This window comes from Tachypleus tridentatus, chromosome 7 (assembly GCF_004210375.1).
Source record: "Tachypleus tridentatus isolate NWPU-2018 chromosome 7, ASM421037v1, whole genome shotgun sequence".
NCBI lineage: Eukaryota > Metazoa > Arthropoda > Merostomata > Xiphosura > Limulidae > Tachypleus > Tachypleus tridentatus.
In genome coordinates this window covers 17,671,998-17,691,863 of record NC_134831.1, presented here as the reverse complement: position 1 = coordinate 17,691,863, position 19,866 = coordinate 17,671,998, and the positions used below count along the sequence as shown (strand labels likewise).

Below are 19,866 nucleotides of genomic sequence, written 5' to 3'. Positions count from 1 at the left end.
TTCAATTTTTCGGTCAAAATCTCGTAACAAGATCCAACTGATATCCCACACTCTTCAGCAAGCTCCCTGACAGTCAGATGTCGATTTTCCCGCACCAGGATGTTGATTTTGTCGACGTGTGGGTCGTCAGTTGACGTGGAAGGACGTCCAGGACGCTCATCATCTTCAATGGACTGTCGACCATCCTTGAAACGTTCATGCCACTTGAAACATGCCGTACGCTTCATAGCAACATCACCGTAAACCGTGTGAAGCATAGCAAAAGTTTCAGATTTTCCAAGTTTAACACAAAATTTCACAGCAAGTCGTTGCTCCTTCAGGTCATTCATTCTGAAATCCGCCAAACGAAAAAGTCGCACTTCACTTAAAACCGCGTAGCTAATACACAAATGAAGATATTTGCGATCGGGAAATGGCGTCGTAATCAGCTGATCTGTGCAAACGTAGCGACACCAAGCCGATTCCCCTGGGACCAACTGGAGCCGCGCAATTCAAACAGTCCGCGTATTTTTTGAACAGCCCTCGTATGTTTCAATTTCTTCTACGTTAATAATATAATATACATATGCACGAGAGGGTTCCACAGCAAATGAAATTTCAAATAAGGGTTCTGTTTTAGCATAAAGGCTAATAATTCACGATTTAGAGTATTTTGAAGGAAAATACAATTATTTTCGACTGTTTGTAAATTCCTTTTATATCCTACATTCTAATAATGTAATAATTTTTGAAAAGCTTCGACATACGACTTCAACACCAATTGAGTAGGAAGCTAATATTAAAAATTCGCCACAACAGATAATTCAAAGACACACTCACGTTTCAAATTTTTCATTTAAAAGAGCGAGCGTTGTTTATATGAAAAATTTTAAAAACTATAGAAAATGTAATTTTCGGTTTTAATACATTGTCAGTAAAGTTTGGACTATCTTTACTGTTCGTAATTAGTAGATGATGTATGATAAAACGCCACATTGCAAAGCTAGTTCACTAAAGCTTTGGACATTTTATGGCTATTTCTCAAAGTCAACCAGAACTATCACGTGCTTTCTAATCTTGGCAACTGTTAGCATACTTTCGTGTTACAAGGTAGGCTTAGTCACCTATATTTGTCGCTACAGTTTCTTCTTCAGCTAATTCATTTTGCAATGATAAATTTTAAAAAGCCAGTTCTTTTGTATATATTTCATGCAACGCCGTAAAATAGTACATTTGGTAAGTAAAATGACGATCGGGTTTAACTTGTTTCATGAAACCAAATAGATAGAGATAATGAAAGGAATATAACGTGATATAATTAACTGTTTCATACGAGTTATTTAATTTTTGACGATTCAATGAAAAATTCGTATAGCCAACTTGTGAAACATGCGCATTCGAGATAATACCTCAACGCATGCATATTATGAACAGCATACGTTCATACGAGTGCATTAACTTTAATATTTTCGAATATCAATAAAAGTGCAAGAGTACATATAACGTTTATAACAACAAAACGATTTACGTAAACATCTAAAGTTGGTAACTTAAGTTAAACAATATACATATGATACAATATATATACATATCAAAAAGCACTACAACTTTGAACATCTTGTTTTCATTACACAGTAATTAGAGAGATAATAATGTCAATTGTTTACGTATATCTCGAGTATACAAAAATGTTTTTAATAAACAACGTTATACTTTTGCCTAACAGAAAAAAAAAGTTTCATTTCCATCGCGTAATGATAGACAGTTTTATATTTCACTAACAAATTCAGTTACAGCTTCAACGTGACTTCTGTAACAGCACAACAGATAATACAAGTAAATTGAAAATTAGCATTTAACAACAGTGATAAATGAAACTTTGAAACTCACAGGTTCATGTTTAATTTCTAGAATGGGATTTACAGAAATAATTTAAAATCCCTGGTTGTGGATTATAAGGAACGCTATTAATTTTTGTTTACTACTGATAAAACACTTGAAACTTTTTAAACGTAAGTGTTAAAGTGAATTCCTAATTTAAAATTTAAATCTCAAATCTTAAGCTATGGTCAAATTTATTATAGATGTATAAGAAATCACAGGATTAATCTTACTATATAGTACTTTGAACAGTTAATTAAGTGAATGACATAACTGTACAGTTATTTAACATAAAAGGTGAAATCTCAATGAAAATTTGCTACTCAAAAATATCAGAAGCTACAGTGGCTGCTTCTCTCAAAATAAAACTGAATATTAAGTTTATTAATAAAAAACAATTTTCAAGCATAACACCAAGTGAAAAATTCAGAAAATTAAGAAATTATTTAACTTCTTAAAAAATAAAACACAATGACTTTAAAATTAAAAAAAATTGTTTACATTTAGGGAAAAACTAGGCCTATATGAAAAACAATAAAAAATAACAGATTAGCATAAAAATAAATTGTAATAATGTGAACAAAACAGAGAAAATGTAACCAAATATAAGCATTATGCAAGATTTTTCTGATAAAAAAATTTGTATCTTGGCTTCAGACATACAAAGACTAGCTCAAAGATATGAAAAACAATTAAAAATAACTTTGAGAAAAGTTGAAAAGTTCAATTTCAGCAGATTACATTTTACAGTTAAACCAGTAGGCAGCAAAGAGTGAACAAAACTAGTGTTAATGTCAACATATATATTAGACTATCACAGTAAATTATTTGCTTGTTACACTGTTGTTTTCACACAAGCATTCATTTTGATTTTGGTTACATATTTATCATACACACCAGTCAATTCAGATCAAATGCAAAGTATGCATTGTAACAGGAAGGTTTTTACATGCATTTCATAATTAAGTATTTAACATAAAAATGACTAGAAAATGGGATAAGTCGATTTCTTGAACATGTGAAGTATAGTACTTTTCATAGAAATTGGGCCCAGCTTAAGAAATCTCACCTTTATGTACTGAGAGATGGGAAATGTCAACTTTTAGCAATCCAATAACTAGATAGTTGATTAGAGAAATAGTTAAAGAAAGTTGAAATCAAACGTCAGATTTTTCTAAAGTATATCAAATTAATATATTATGACAAATCATTTTTCACATAACACAACAAACCTGTTGATCCCAACCTGACTGAAAGAAATGTACACAACATTAATCCAAATAATGCTTCAGTTACCAAACATTAAACTATTTAAATCTTTTCAGACATTAGTTCTCAAATTTGATGTTGATAAACTTATATGAGCCTACAAATGTTTTTGGAATCACATATTTACTCTATAGCTTTGAGACTAATTAAAATTCAAGAACAAATTTCTGAAATTTTTCCACTAACATAACCAATTGCTTAAGTTGTTACATAGTTGAAAAAACAAAGTCAGTTGTACTAAAATCATTGATACTAAATAAAATATGTACTACCTTAAGATAATATTAAAGTTTAGAGATTCTGGAGGCAATAATTTCATAAAAACTAGAAATACAATAATACTTTAACATCACAACACACCAACTCTTTTTTGTAATAAGTGACAAAATTATCAGTTAAATTACTAATAAAAACATTAGAAGATACCTGTTTGTCTGTTTTTTGTGATTGGGGGGGGGAGAAGGACCAAGTGAACAGTGTAGTTTAACCTTGTACACCAGTATGCAGTCCAAACAACAAAAAGACAAAGTAGACACTTTTTATTTGTTTACATTTGCAATTAAAGTAGTGGGTCAAAAACAAACACTACAATTGTAAATTTCTTACATTTTACTATAAATTGAAAAAGAAACACAAAAGCTGATATGAACCAGATTAAGCTTTCCATAAGTGATTTCCATAATTGCTATTTCTAAAGACGTGTGTAGACAAATGTAACAAAAAAACAATGAAGTAGAAAGCTGACCCATACAGTTTTATGAAACTAATACAAATATTCAAGAATTTCAGGCAGACTGCCCTTACAAAATTCAAACAAGACTAAAGTATTAGGTGTACAAAAACCAAACAAGATTTCTTTTGATGTCAAGTACAATCTATATGATTTCACTATTATTCACAAGATGAAAAAGTTACAAGAGTAACCTTTCACTTATGAAAAGAAATTTCTATACAGTTACTTAGTGAAAGTGTTATTTGATAATGTATACAAGACAAATCTTCACAGCAGCTTAGTTATTTGGAAATAGTTCTTATCCCTGAACATATTAATTCTGTTTCCAATACACCCAAATCTAGTTAAGATGTTTGTCAAAGAAAAACTTGGTGCCAAACTCATTAGCAAAAAGATGAGAAACTAAAATAAAATTCAAACAAAAAAGACACCATGAACAACTTAAGCATGAAGTTTCCAAAATAAAGATATAATTTAAGGATTTGAAATAGAATTTCTTTGTACTACCATTCAATTGGCTTAGATTTTTTGTCCTATCTATAAACAATTGCAACAAAGATTTTCTTAATTTACTCTAAGATGCAAAGTAAGAAAATCACATGCATCATGATTCTGTTTTAAATATATATATATTCAATATTTTTGTTATCAAATTAGCAATACAGTAGCAAATCAAATTGTTTTCCCTTTTGTAAATTTTTTCTGTAGATTTTGTATGGACATACTGTCACATTTAAACTTAAGAAAACATTGGAAAGTTTAAAAATGAAGAGACTCCTGGACCAGGTATTTCCTAACGAGTTTTAAAGGAAGATAAGGACCAGATATATTAAACACATGCTGCTATTCTGCAAGTTCTTACATAATGGGCAGGTGCCAAATGATTGAAAGTTGGCTGATGCAACTTCAGTTTTCACAGGTGCCAAAATTGAGCTAGTAATTATAGTCTTATTAAAACTCACATGAAAATTGCAAAAAGTTTTTTTTGAAAAGTGAATAAAGCATCTTTTCAAAATTTATTTAAAAAATGTAATATTTCTTTGGATATTCAACATTCCACTATATAATAATGTATGCTGCAACTAAAAAGTTTTATAGCAAAGTAATTAGAGCAGATTGTGTTAAATGTTTTCTTTGTGAAATATTCTTATTATGCTAAATGCAAGACCCAATTTTCTGAATTGATACAAATTTATCGAATGGCTTTTGTAATTATGACAATATCCAAATAAAAACTTCAGAGAAGAGTTACATTGTTTTTACGTATTTTCATTTCAGAAATCACGTACAACATTTTGCACAGTTAATAATCTGACATCATCCCACACCTATATACAAACCTATAAAATGGAGCAATAAAACAACTGAACATAAAACACTAACTCCCGATTACAAAACTCTCAACCTCTATGATGAAAACCAAACAAGCACAAACAGTTACCATGCACAATACTATATAAATATTAACAAAACAAAAGCATGAAGCATACACATGCATAGAGTAAGTCACATAATTTTACTTTTAAATTTGGCTTGACACATCAATTCCATAAACTTCTGTAAAAACATTTATACAGTAATAGAACATTAAGAAGAAAGCAATTTACATAATTAAATTAAATTTAATGGTGATTAAAAATACACATAAAAATCACAAGGACAATAAAAAAGAGACATTTAATTTTACATGCATTGTACATACATAGATGTACCCAAAGAAATGTTAATTTTACTTTCAACTAAAATACATTGTAGAGAAAAGGGCTTGTGAATGTGGATACGTGTATAATCAGTATCTCCAAGGACTGAGATTCTTAATATTACTTTTATTCTTCTGTACACAACTGTAACAAAATCCTAAGCATTTCTGATACTCCACATACGTCTCTTTACACAAAAAATACACATCTGAATATTTACACTTTCAATACTCTATAGAAAAAGAAACAACTAGCAGATAAATAGGTTTTACTAATTACAATAGTATTTGATATATTAACTCTTCCCGAGAAACAAGTACAACCAAATTTCTACATACTCTTGAATAACTAGAAGCTGAAGAGTGAACATACACACACACCCATAATAACAGTACAACTGGCATATCTTACATATGCTCTTCTTGAGAATTGTTAATACAGTTTATTACATGTCATAAAAACTTAAATACAATATACACCAAGTAAAGATTAGAAAGAAATAGATAAGCTTAAAAAACACAACTTCCTGAGGTTTGACAATTTTTTCTGCAAGTACTAACTCAGAGAATGTGGACTGTGGTGCCATCTTGTGGTAATCTTCCCGAATGGAGAAGCTCGTTATAACTTGGTGGTGGGCCAGATGGAGTATGAGAGTCAAATGGCATACAGTCACTTCTATATACAAAAGACAAAATCATGATAAATATGTTACAAAAGATATTGTTAAACTTCTAAAATATTGAAAATTCAGAACAACTTTTTCATAATGTATAAGAAAATTCTTCTTGGAATTACTAGTAAATATGGAACTTAAGCTCTGTTTTCATAGCCAAAAATTAGAAAAATTAATGATGAATAATTAGTTTAACAGGTATTAATCTCCACATCGGATATTTACTGGACACTTCTCTTCAGACTATAGCTAAGGGTCTAAAACTGTATGGGTATACATGTCAGTTCACATGAACATGCAAGAAAAACAAGATCTATGGCTATACAACATTCAAATACAACAACTGGCACATAATTATAACAAAGAAAGAATTCTAGTATTTTCATAGGAATGTATGCATTTATTTATACATACAAGTTGAATGTGAACACAATTCTTTAAAAGTTTCGAGATGGCTTGCATGGATAATGAAGAAAACTATTACAAACGTACAACATTTTACAGTTATGTCATCAAAACTTATAAAGAGTATGTTTCTCATCTCTAAACTTAATTATTCTTCAAAGATGGCTTCACACACTAACAGTTTCAACCACAACAATTACATAACTGGAGCTAATATGGCATATTATATGTCATGTTATGTTGCTTTCAAGTTGTTTATAGCTATAACTCAGTCAAATGTTTTTTTCTCATCAGTGGAACCCATGTAAAGTTTATTGGAACCTGACACTAGATTTGATTTTGACCTTGAACTGATCCAGTCTTAAGAATTCAAATGCAATTTTTGTTGAGTGACAAGGCATATTTTATTTTCTTGGTTTCAACTATATTTTTATACTGAATGGTTAAATTCACAAGTGAAGCCATGCCCTCTATTAAGATAATACTTTCAGTTTGATCATACATTTGACCTACTTTTACATAGTATTGTACTTTATGTTAACACACAGGAATAAAACTAGTAACATGACATGTCTTATATCAGTAACAGTTCACAACCAACTTGAATACACCTTAAAATTTCTGTTACAATATCCAGTACAGATACAATTATTACACACCCTCAAGGTAAAATTATGGAAGATGATTATGTTGTAAGTGCTGCCACATAATCAGTCCCAAGTTTTGTACAGTTAAACATTACAAGTGAATATACAGAGGCATTGTATACCAACATGATTGATTAAAAAAAAAAATTCTGCTCAGCATCATTTTGGGCTTTTAACTTCATCTGGTCTAGACAGCTTACCTGGGGGTAGGAAGTTGAGAACCCTGTGGTGTTACTATGGGTCTATGCGAGGAATGCTGATTCAGAGGTGGAGAATGAGGGAAGTTCTCCTTTGTGTAGCGCGTGTTGCTCATAACAGATCTTGATCGAAACGTGGGAGGAGCCTGAGAAGTTGGAATAGGCAGTATGTAGTGACCATGTTGTCCAGCTTCCACAGAGGTCTTAGCTCCATATTGCTGAGGACCCCTCCAGTCTCCATACATAGGATGTGGGGCATCAGAATGAATCCTGTGGTGGTAGGGGTATCTAGAATTACCATCAAATGTTAATGTAGTAGGCTGTGTGTGTGAAACAGGAACACTAACTGGTGGATTTGTACTAAGAACACTGTAGTGTACAGCTCTGTTATCCTGTGGACGCCGGCCTGCCGAATAGGCCCGAGCCCGCTTTTTCTGTTTTCTTCTCACATAACATTGAATCATAAGTAAAACAGTGTTGACACCAACTAACAAAACACCAATGTACACAAACACCAAGAGCTCTCCATTCTGGGCATGCATAATAGCACCAGCAACAACAAGTGCACTTCCAGTCATAATGGCAGAAATAAATATGAACTGCTGAAAATAGTAGCAAAATTCATGTATACTACAGTCCGAGGAGGACACTGATGGAGTGGCTGTACTACGGGTTATACTCGTGACTGGGTCACCAATTTGCTGTCCTATGCCAGGTTGTGGAGCAAATGGAGGAACACATAGAGTTGTACCACTGGTGTGATCTAGGACAGCATTGCTTGGAACCGAACACTTTGATGCACTAGATGGATGAGATGCAGTAAAGTGGCCACCTTGAGAAGACGAGTGCTTTTGATCGGCATCAGACATCTTACAATTTTTCTTACTAAAAAGAAAAAAAAAGCTGTACCTACCATCAATTGTAAAGATCATAGTCATACTATTAGACAAATTTTCAGTGATTTGAGCTTTTGCTGAATAGTTTGCCAACTTTGTAAAATGAAAAATTAAAAATAAACTCATGCAAATGTACCAATAAAATACTGTTTACATGTACAGAATTGTTACCTACATTATAGCATTACTATCATAAAGTACGAAGTATTTACTATATATTTAATACACAAACAATATTTTAGTTTCAAAGTAATGTAACTTTTAAGGTACAGTAATTTGAATAACGGTACTTACTATAGGTAACAAACAATATCTTATGCTACTCCACTAATTTCAATCAAATTAATTTAACTGTAGCACTTCAATTTTATGAGATTTCTTTAATTACTTAAAACATTTTTAGATCAACCAAAATTCTTTAATTTCACTTTCTAAAGACATGTTTTGTGATTAATTACTTTTACAAAGCAAAATCACCCAACAATTTATTCAAAGAACAATTTTTTAGACTATTGTGCTATGGCTATTTATTCTTCAACGTGTTCAGATAATTTGCTTCATCATACAGACTAGCTATATTACTAGTTTTAATCATCACACACACACACACAAAATAACAAGTGTCAAACTTGTGATATTCATGTAGCAACCTAATTCAGCATTTCATGTGTATATCATACAGGTCCAAAATGCAAAACATTTAACAAATTCTAGTGCTAAATAAATCCTTTAGTGAAGTATTTCAACAGCAAATTATCTGTAATTCTTTCTACTTTGTGATCCTAGTGTCAACAGGCAAAGAACATTCAGAGGAAAATTTAAAAAGGGCAATTAATAAACTGTTGGCAAATTTCCTTTATAAATAACTAGGCTGGAAAAGAAACAAACACTTTGAGAAACAGTACAGAACTTTTCTACTTAAAATCTTACTTCATTCTTACGTGACCTAAATACCATTTGCAATTTAACACAGATCTGGCTTAAGTGCTGTATATTTCTCTAATGTTAAACAGTCGATCTTGTGTTCGTTCACGGGGTGATCTGAATAAATGTAACTATACTGAAAGTTAGTAAATTGTGAAAATAGTTGTTACCTAGAGACATACTTAGGTGAAACATAACTGTTGTAAGATACAAACCTAAGTTTGTTTGTTTGTTGTTTTTTCAACAAAAATGACATTTAATTTTCAATTCAAAATTGTCTATTTAAAAACACTTGTGCTGTAGAGTCACTTGTATACTAGCATATGTGTTCTATTTTGTTTACCCACACTGATTGTTTACAGCATAACAGCCCTCTTAAAAAGTTGAATCCTTACCAGGTTAGATTATAAATAATCCTGCAGCAAAGTTAACAAAAGGTAACAAGCACAAAAACATATAGGATTGTTCAAACAGTATCTAGGTTTCAGTCCTCATGCTATCAGTGTATCTTTCAGCTGTTCATATACCACATTATATCTGTTAAATCATACTGGTGTCAGTCATGCAAGTTGCATACAATCTTTTTCCAGCTCAGCTACAAACACTGATCACATAATTAGTTGTTCCTGAAGGACTGAGTGTAACAATAGTTACAAAATCATTAATATTCAGAATGTATCTCATCTGTCATCACACAGTAATAACACTGAAACTTGATCCTATTAATCAAACTCATTGTTTCTGCACCTACATTGACAAATTACAGTAAATAAAACATAAGACAACCTGTTAACTTGTGGTAACATACCACTCGTTATTTTGATTCTGCAAATTTAAGCAAGATGTATAGTGCCTTCCCAAGACAAGAGTATCAAAGTTTAAATCATACAGAGTTGTGTGTATGACTGCAATTTTTATTTATTATTGTGCAACATTTCAGTTTCAATCCAGCAGAATATCATTTTAGACAGTTGCAACAACAAACATAACAATTAGAGTACAGTTGTACTATCATAATTATACAAATAAGCCAAAAAAACACTGTATATCTAAGTTTTCTTAGAATAAAATGTACTGCTTACTTTTACTTAGGTAACACTAATTGCTATTTTCATTCATGTACATATTAAATTTACAATGCAATGTAATACACTACCAAAATATTCAACCTGTGCATACAGCACCTTATTAGTGTTGTGTCTTATATAGTAAGAGGTTTTGCCAAACCATAGATAATACAGGGTGTTCAGAAAGTCATTGTGCAGTTTTGTAACAGCATTTATTCATCTTTTTTCAAGCCAGCAACAGATAACTGTGTTTAGAAACAAAATAAGAAGGATCCAGGCCTGTATTGATGCCAACGGGGTTCACTTTCAGCATTGTTTATAATTGTCATTCATATTTACCCCCTGTATTCTATACTGAAACATGTCTGTTAATAAATATAGTGCACAGTGATTTTCCAAACACCCTGTACATCTATCATACATTACAAATTATGTTTCAAGTGTGTAAAATTCTGTATAGATTTGCCTTTTTTAAAATCACTTGTGAATATTGCTCAACAATTAATTATTCTTGTAAGGAGTAATAAAAAGAACTTAAAATTTATCATCACAATTATCCACCAACCCTTAAACAGTGGGAATGTTGTAGGCAGCAGCTTATCACAAATTAAAACATGTTTTTCTCCAATTTTTTACAACACAATCTTTAGCATATTTATTATGAATTTTGAACAATATATGAAAGAAAAGAAAAGCATAAAAACATTTATTAGAAGTTAATTTTTTTAATTATTTTTTAAATGGTACAAAAATCACAAAACATTCTCCAGTGCACAGTACTAGTCTACGTTCTTTACACCAGGTAGTCATGATCTTTCACTTTTCTTCTTGTATGCATACATAGGTGACCTTGTCATTGTCCACTTTTTCTAGCTCTTGAAGATGGAATGTTTTCCAAAAAGCAGATAAAATGATTTTTCCAACAAGTCTATCAGGAATAGTAAGGCTATGTCTTCCTGAGAAATGTCTTGTCACGCTTCCCTACCTTTCCAATAATTGGTAAATTACATTGTAACTAAACTGCCTCAATAATGGCTTCTTGCCAATTTTTACTAGATACAAGTTATAATAATTCCAAATTGAGATATCAGTTAGGTGAAAAAAGAGGTTCTTCTACCACTTCACACAATTAAGAAGGTAATCAATTTGTTTAATTTGCATGTCACTTTTTTCAACTAGTCTCATGTTGATAGCATAGTCTAAAACCATATCAGGTTTGGTTACTGGTTGTTTAGTTTTGTAATCATCCTTTCTACTGTATTTCATTTCACCTTTATGTACTGTACTAAGCAAAGTAACAGGATGTTTGTCATTCTATTGAATGCTTAAACATTCCCCTGCTTCTTGGTCTCAACATCCTTCTTCAGAGGTGCAGATTTAGGCATGTTTTTCTGATTAGTTCAAAGAGAAAGTTACATAATTCCAGACTTGTATAATAATTATCAGCATATATGACATTTTCCAAAGTAATCTTTTATCAATTGCTTGGCAACTGATCCTGAAAATGAGCCTAAATTTATCTGCGAGGCCAGCATTTCTACTATCATAAGAATTAATGAAAAACGTGACACCTTACCCATTTGGAACCAATGAATTCTGATTCACTATCTAAATCACATTGAGAGCTTGAAACAATTAAATATGAAAAATATGAAAAATTTTCTTCTTCATTGGAATAATTTTCACTTGCTAATGCTTCAACTTCATCTTTTGATGAAAAGAATTTTCACTTCATTCCCCTAGCTGATGCATCCTTCCTTATCTGCTCCATTACTTACATTGAGAAAGTGACTTAGATGCAGTGCTTTGATAGAGTACGGCCACTACAGCATAAGGGGGTTGCCAACCCACATTTTTAACCTGCATCATGAATTAGTAATAGCTGTACTAATTGCAAACCATGAAGTCATCAATTAATGATAGCCATGTTTTTCTTTGTAAATATCAATTGATGATGGATGCCATTTAAGGGTTAAATATGAAAACAGATAATGCATGAACACAAAATTCTCATTAGAATCTTGAACATCTCAGATTCCTTCTAAATTTTTCAAGAGAAAACAAGTTCCGATATTTTAACCTATTCTCACGTGATAACCTTTCCATTACAGATATCATCAGAATAGCCCTCCGCTGAACTCTTTCCAACAAATCAATGTCCTTTTAGAAGGAAGAAGTCCAAAATCAAATAATATATAAATGTGGTCAACTAAATGACATTAACTTCTTTTGACTGGTATCTCCATAGGTACAATTTAAAAGTTCTATTTACCCTGATCAACCACTGAACCAAGATCATTTTCCTTGCACAATACTGTTAAAGGTTATTCCCAACCATAATTTAAATTTCAATGTCACATACATAACATTTTGATGATTAGCCAACATGTATCATAATTAAAAGTTATCTGCCATTTCTTTGCCAAACTCACCCAGCAATCCAAAAAAATCCCTTTGTAAAGAACCAACATCCTCACAGCCAAAACTAAATACCATCAGTAAATTTAAATAATCAGTTCATTTCTTCTTTAACACTGATGTAACTTGAAAAGAACTACAGTACTAACACTGATCACTGAGGTACTCCACTCACGATATCAATCCATTTTGACTGAACACCATTATAACAACCCTCTGCTTTCTTCAATTCAACCAGTTTTCTATCCAAGGGAGCCAACCAATCCACCATACCTACAGAGATAATCTTTTTCACAAACCTTTTATGTAGAACCTGTGTTAATTTATCTTATGATTTAAAATATTTATTCACTTTAACCTGGAGTCATGTCTTTCACAAGTTATTTATAAAATACAACAAACAAAAAGGGAGTACACATTACTGCTGCCACTACATTATACAAAGAAAACTACCAATCATACTTTACTTTCCCCAACACTAACTAAATATAGGATTAAATCAAAATAATATTTCTCTTGATGGTCTGCAGGTAACAATTTCAGCATCTCATGAATGTTTCAGAATATTAAAAATTATTAATGATCTACGTAAAACTGGTATTCACAACACCTCCAACTGTTAACTAACAAGTATACCTGGATATAAAAGTATGATTAGATACAACAGAAAAATTACTTTAAATTATGAATATTATAGAATGAGACAAAGTAATTAACTCTTGGCAAAAGCACAAAAAATAGTCAAGACAGCAGACAAAGAATTTTTTTTTGTAAGGTCTAAAGACATTACACTTATAATAACTATTCCAATTACAATTGTAGATGAGCACTGGCTGTATCATTCATTGATCTTAGAGGTCTTTGCTAATGGAAAACAAAATAATTTAAGCAAAACAACTTCAAAAGAAAGTTTTTGGAATTTGCAATTCAAGTAATGAATTCTGTGTTTAAGAGTGCCTTAAGTGTAAATTATTTGTGTTGGAACATCTTGGTATAGATACGTGTCCACTTGCATCTGAATGATTTAGAAAGATCTCGGAAGAATTACATACTAAACAGGACAAAAACAATTACTTAGGACTTCTATGTATCATTAAAATTCCTGTGAGCTAAGAGTTCAAGTTAAATGTTAATATTCAGAATTGCAAAATTATAACCCTCACTGGTCCTCCCAGTCTTGTACATGGTTTAGTACTACAAAAACCACCCAAAATATTTCTGGCATAATTAATTGTATCTGATCTTTTCTATAAGGGAATGATATTAGTTGACACATGTGACTTTCAAAACAAATAGTTCAACAACAGCTAAGTTAGCTGACAAATATATATTAATGTCTGGATTCATGCCACATGTGTTACTAAATATAACATCTCTTAAGAACATTTTGGAGACAATTATGGTCACTAGACAGTTTCAAGCTGCTGCACATCACTTGTGGTAAAGGTAACCAAGATTTACAAACATATTTGAAAAAAAGAAAAAAAAAACTAATTGAAAAACCAAAGATGAAATAATAACTCCAACTTGCTCAAAGAAGCAAAGTAATAAGACAGGTAAAGTAGTGATTGAAAAACTATTTTTAATAGCTAATTTCTTAACTATTACAGTATAAAGTAGTTAAAGCTTGACAGAAGGCAATTTTTTATCAATATTATGCATGTCAAACATTTTATGCAAACTTAACTTGTATCTAACCATTGTCATTAACAATGAAACTTTAAATCATTGTTGTTGTGATCAGTAAACATAGTCTTAGTAGAAGTTAAATTGGCTATTTTAAAATGTAATTTCAAGTGATAACTCCTTTCGACACTGTTGGTTAAAGATAAGTTAAATATTTAATATTTATTCTAAAGAAATGAGAAAGGCATGAATCAATATCTAATTTCATTTCTAATACATTTATTTTGATGAAATAATTGTTAGGGTGAAATATATAAACACAATCAAAAAACAATCCAATGTATTTTCCTCTTAATTTCTTGATGTACAGATCAAAGATATTTACATTAGTTTATAGTTTTTATAAAAATGTCTTGTAAATCAAGACTACTGTAAGATGCAATAATACCAAATAATATATGTAAATTAAAAGCAATGAATTTACCACGTATTTAACAAAAATAATTTTGTAACCTACATTTTTAACATCTTGATTTAGCAGCATTCTTTATGGAACAATTAATTATAATGTAATATCTAAAATGTTTATTATAATGTAATAATTTAGAAAGTTTATTTGGTATGTGGAAACAAGAGTACATTATAAATATAAGAATCAGCAAAGCATTAAGTTAATGATAAATTTGAAGTATTCTGTGAGTAAGCAAGATAAATTTCAGGAGCTATGAATTATTATGTATATTTAGTTAATCAGTTAACTATGAAATTGTTGAAGTAAGTTTATTTGTAAGTTTTGCACAGTACCATTAGCAAAACATTTCCATTTACACATTATTTGTTAAATTAAACCTACAACGAGTCCTATAGAAATGTTATAAAAGAAATGAATTTATTATCACTTCACATACTTGACTTAGCATTATCTTCCCAAATGATCCAAATGAACCTGTTGCATTTATTTATTATTTCACATGCCTAACATTCATTATTATCATCACGTTGTCATTGACAAGTTTGATGCAAGATGGAGCAAACTTCAGCTTGCAATTTCAAAATTTGGAACTCTGACAAGATATACAATATACATTAATGATTGACATAATCACTCAACTACTACACTGAAGACTACCTAATCCTCTATTTTACAAAACATCCATTCAAGGGCATTAATTAGGTTCACTTACAATTTTATAACGTGTGCTACTGAAGTAGTAGTTTTGATTTATAAACATTAAATATTGGAAATAGTGAAACAGAATAATATTGCGAGCTATTATTAACAACCCCTTGTTAAACAAAATACCAAATAAAGGTTGTCACAGATATAATTTAACTTAAATGGAAAAAGTATTAAAATTCAATTCACCTAAATGCCTATTATTTGGAATTACATATGTATATACACATTTATGCTTTAATTAGACAAAATAAAAACAGAAATTGAACACAATTTCTGATTTTAATTATGATGGCTACTACTAAAGATAAAAAGGAGAGAAAATATTCATACTCTTCCACATTTGAAAATATGGCATAAAATAATACCTAATAATACATCAACTGATACAAAAACTGTAGTAGAAAAAATAATAAAAGTTACATTTTTGAAACTGGAAAGTAAGTACATCTGTGTTGATATTTTGGAATTTTTTCATTTTGTAAACTAAGCAAAAAATACTAAAAAACAAAGGTACCCTTTAGATCACCAGATAAACAATGAATTATTATACATAAACTAAATCAAAATGCTGTTCCTTAATGTAAAGTTAAGCTTCACTGGAATACTATGTATGGATTTGTTCTTATCTAAGAAAGGATTTTGACACAATGAGAAAGGTTAAGTTGAATATTTCCATTTTTACAAGTTCATCCTATATGCTTAGACTAGGATTCTTTAACTTCTTTTATCTTCCACAAAGAAGAGTTGATTTTATTGAAGTTTATAAAACTATCCAGAGGATTGATAAGATAAAGGTTTCAAAGTTCTTTGAACTATCTTCTTAAGACAATAAGACAAGTTTCTCATTTGGAGCAGACAGGCTATAATCCAGTTTTATCTTTCTAACAGGCATTTAATTTATGGAACAGCTGCTAATTGCAGGAATGGTAGCCAACAATTTCCAGAAAATTAAAGGAGGAATAATTATTTTGTGAAAAATTCAAAATGTTTGAACTTTTAATCTTCAAGGATGAATGTGCAAGTACAGCCTTGAAAGACTAATGATCCCTTGTTGTCTGGAGATATATAGAGCCAATCGTACACGAGGTTATGAGCATTCAGTCTGTTATTGTTCTGCACCGACATATTCTAGTTGTGGTTTAATAAACCCATGTTACTGTTTATAACTAATTTTACTAGTTATAACCAGTTTGTTAGTTGTGAAAAACTTTGAATAATTTGTTTGTCATATTTCATGAGAGAGAAAAAAACAAAAAACAACTTATTCAGGCAATGATGAACACATCAAAAAGAGTAAAGATGATGGTGAGATTGAAAAAAAATAAAGACAGTCTATTCCTCTGAATACCAAAGATAGCAATAATAAAACTGCAGTGATATTGTAGTAGGTTCAGGAGAAAGAGTAAAATATACAGTTGTATATGCTAAAAATAGTCTGACCTTAATATGCCTAACTTGAAATTCTCTGTTTGCAAACTGTATAAAAATGTATGGCATGCTCTCTCGTAACATGGACAACTTATATGCATGTAAACATAATAAGGTTGTACATGTTGGGATACAAACTACCAGACTGAAAAAGCTATAGCTTCACTGCATTACAAGTCACTTGTTAGGCCTTATTTAGAGTACATATTAATTACTAAGAAAGAAATATCTTGCATTTGATGTAATGGGTGAGGATAAAAGACTATCTTTACATGAGTGCATGGAAAAAAAAAGTTGTACCTTTTGTACAGATTAATAATAACCTCAAATTTTCTTCTAAGGATGTATTTTCATGATCTCAATTTATGCTTCAACAATTGATTTTCTAGCATTTTAAGTTCTTTGTATAAAATGACTTAAAGAAAAGAAAATACTAATGCCAGTATTATTACCAGCTGTTGTCCGAGTGAGTGTGATGTTATTTCTATTTTCAGTTTCTTTTGTAATATCCTTCATTCCCTGAGAGAATCCAAACTTAGAATGCTAGAAACTTTTGGTTAATATTGAGCTAAGGAAACTAAATGTTAATAAATAGATGAGAACATTACCATTACATCTCCAATTACAAAACTGTAGAGAACAAACATAACATGGACTTCATCACCAAATTACAGATAAACTAAGAACTGGATCCCTGTATGTAGTTAACTCCAAGGTTTCTACGATTAGTAATAATAATGTGTCCAATGGAATCCAAATGCACTTCTAAGCATCTGGTCAGGATGAGTTGTCCTATCACTTGACTTTCACATCACCTTTATATAATAAAGTACAGTTTTTTTGTGTGTTTGTTTTTAAATTCTACAATATGTACCATGTCAAAGTTTATAACTTTCAATCAGTTATATTTGTGTTTGTAACAATATTCAATTTAACTTCTTTCAACATATACAATAATTCAAAATATTTTAATTTAAAATTAACAGTATTACATACTATATTCAAATTCTTAGAAATCTTCAAAGTTCTACCATAGTCAACATTTATCTACAATTAGTTTCTTTTTTTTTTAAATAACTATCCTTGGGACCATCCATTAGAATGTGTTCTATCATTTTAAAATTACTTTTGGCATTTATTATTTTTGCTAACAGTAGTAATTATATTGTTATTAATGCCAAATTTAAACACTAGGCGTATAAACTATAATAAAACACAAACGTAACTTAGTTACTGCCTAATTTGTTAACAGCTTCATTACTGCTTATCACACACTCAATTTATTTACGTTAAACATTGCCAACAGTAAAGCAATGGAAAGTCTGTTGACAATGACGATGTTGCTAACATTAGCGTTAACTACTGTTGCTGTTTTCAGTCCAGTAATGTAATGTTTATAAATATCCAAATACAAGTTACAAATACTACTACTACCAGTAGTAGTAGTGGTAATTCTAAGTTCTACAAAGGTTAGTACTAGTATTAGGAGAACGTAAATTTACAATACTGACGATTTGGCAAGCTTACTTCACTAATTTCTGTACTTCAACATTAAAAAGAAACATATTTTAAAAAAACGACAATGGCAAACACGTATCTTTATAATAACGATATTACTACTGCAATAAAAAAATAAATCTAATAAACCACCTTCTCTCCTTCCCCTACGACTATCTCTTACACCCACTGAGCAATATAGCTGGTATTAAATATACATACATATTATAGTCTCAATATCATGTCAAAGCGACATCTACAAAAACATCTTAAAAATTTCAAAAGTTTGCGATTTTCAGTGTTGTATAAAATAATTAAACTACAAACAGTTTATACTGTAAATTATTCATCATAGGGAATTGTTTTGAACTTAAAGTAATAATACTATTAATATATAAAGTATAGATTTTATAATATTCTCTTTCATTCTCAGGAACAGTTCTGTTTTAATATTTTTTAAAGCATTTTCTATAAAATAAACATAGTATCGGTAGCTGCGCTTTTAAATATTTATAGCTGCCAATGTCTTTACATTTTGATAGAACTAAATCTAGTTTGTATCAAAACCAGGCAATATATACTTGAAAAAAATATTGTTTGTGTAATTATGTATGTATCTATGAATGTTAATCGAATGGTTACTTACACGTAATTTTCTATTTAAAAAAACACGCTATAAAGCTTCATTTGAGAATAATCTCTAAAATTGATGTTCAATATGACTTAAAATGTTTCATGCATGTGAGAATTAAATATTTGTTTACAGCTACATTCTATCTATTATGAGAAATAAAAGATCTGACCTTAACGTTGTCCTTCTATGAACTTGACGTTGTCATTAATTCCAAACATTTTAACGGGATGAGGTCAGTCGAAATAATCTTTCACAACACCTGAAATACCTCTTCTTTTCTCGTCTGTAATTTAAATGAAATAGGTGTTTCAATAATTTGACTAAATGAGCGTAACATTGGTGAAGTAGTTGGGAAAAAGAAACTGTCAGTATGTTTCACAAATAAACTCAATATTATTTGCAATAATTAAACTAGGTAAATAGGAATAATTCTGAAAAAAAGTACAAGACATTCAATGGAATATAAGAACTTTGTACTTGCTGCATTATTTGAGAAAGAAGGATTTTCTAAAGAAAATATTGCTATCAGACAGGACTCATGGCACTGTTTACAATACAAATTTTATGACATTAGAGGCAAATATAAGCCATAAAAGTGGACTTACAAATTGAAAACAAATTCTGTTTTGGAACTGATCTAATTTCTTTGTCTGTGGAAAATGAAACTTTATTCACTGTATTCTAGCTTCGTCAAAATATTTATATATTGCCA

At 30.4% G+C, this 19,866-nt stretch overlaps 1 protein-coding gene across 7 annotated transcripts; it reads right to left on the bottom strand.

Annotated features, from left to right (window-relative positions):
- Positions 1-1,425: 1,425 nt before the first annotated feature.
- LOC143255218 (uncharacterized) lies at positions 1,426-18,762 on the bottom strand. 7 transcript variants are annotated; one of them, XM_076510517.1, is made up of 4 exons: positions 18,674-18,734; positions 12,965-13,062; positions 7,488-8,369; positions 1,426-6,237 (listed from the first exon to the last, which is right to left on the bottom strand). In XM_076510517.1, the coding sequence occupies exons 2-4, from the start codon at positions 12,991-12,993 to the stop codon at positions 6,123-6,125; spliced, it is 1,026 nt and encodes a 341-aa protein (XP_076366632.1). In that variant the 5' UTR covers positions 12,994-13,062; positions 18,674-18,734; the 3' UTR covers positions 1,426-6,122. The 7 variants fall into 7 exon arrangements, with proteins under 7 accessions (XP_076366632.1, XP_076366633.1, XP_076366634.1 ...); XM_076510518.1 differs by lacking the exon at positions 18,674-18,734 and adding an exon at positions 17,632-17,874; XM_076510519.1 differs by lacking the exon at positions 12,965-13,062 and having other exon boundaries at positions 18,674-18,762.
- Positions 18,763-19,866: the final 1,104 nt, after the last annotated feature.

Bases quoted from the DNA above. Each gene is read 5' to 3' on its own strand.
- LOC143255218 (XM_076510516.1), bottom strand. From the start codon at position 18,588: ATGTTTCTTTTTAATGTTGAAGTACAGAAATTAGTGAA. The intron at 8,370-18,550 runs GTAAGCTTGCCA...TTTTCTTTTTAG, and splicing joins GAAGTACAGAAATTAGTGAA to TAAGAAAAATTGTAAGATGT. The intron at 6,238-7,487 runs GTAAGCTGTCTA...TTTTGTATATAG, and splicing joins TCTCAACTTCCTACCCCCAG to AAGTGACTGTATGCCATTTG.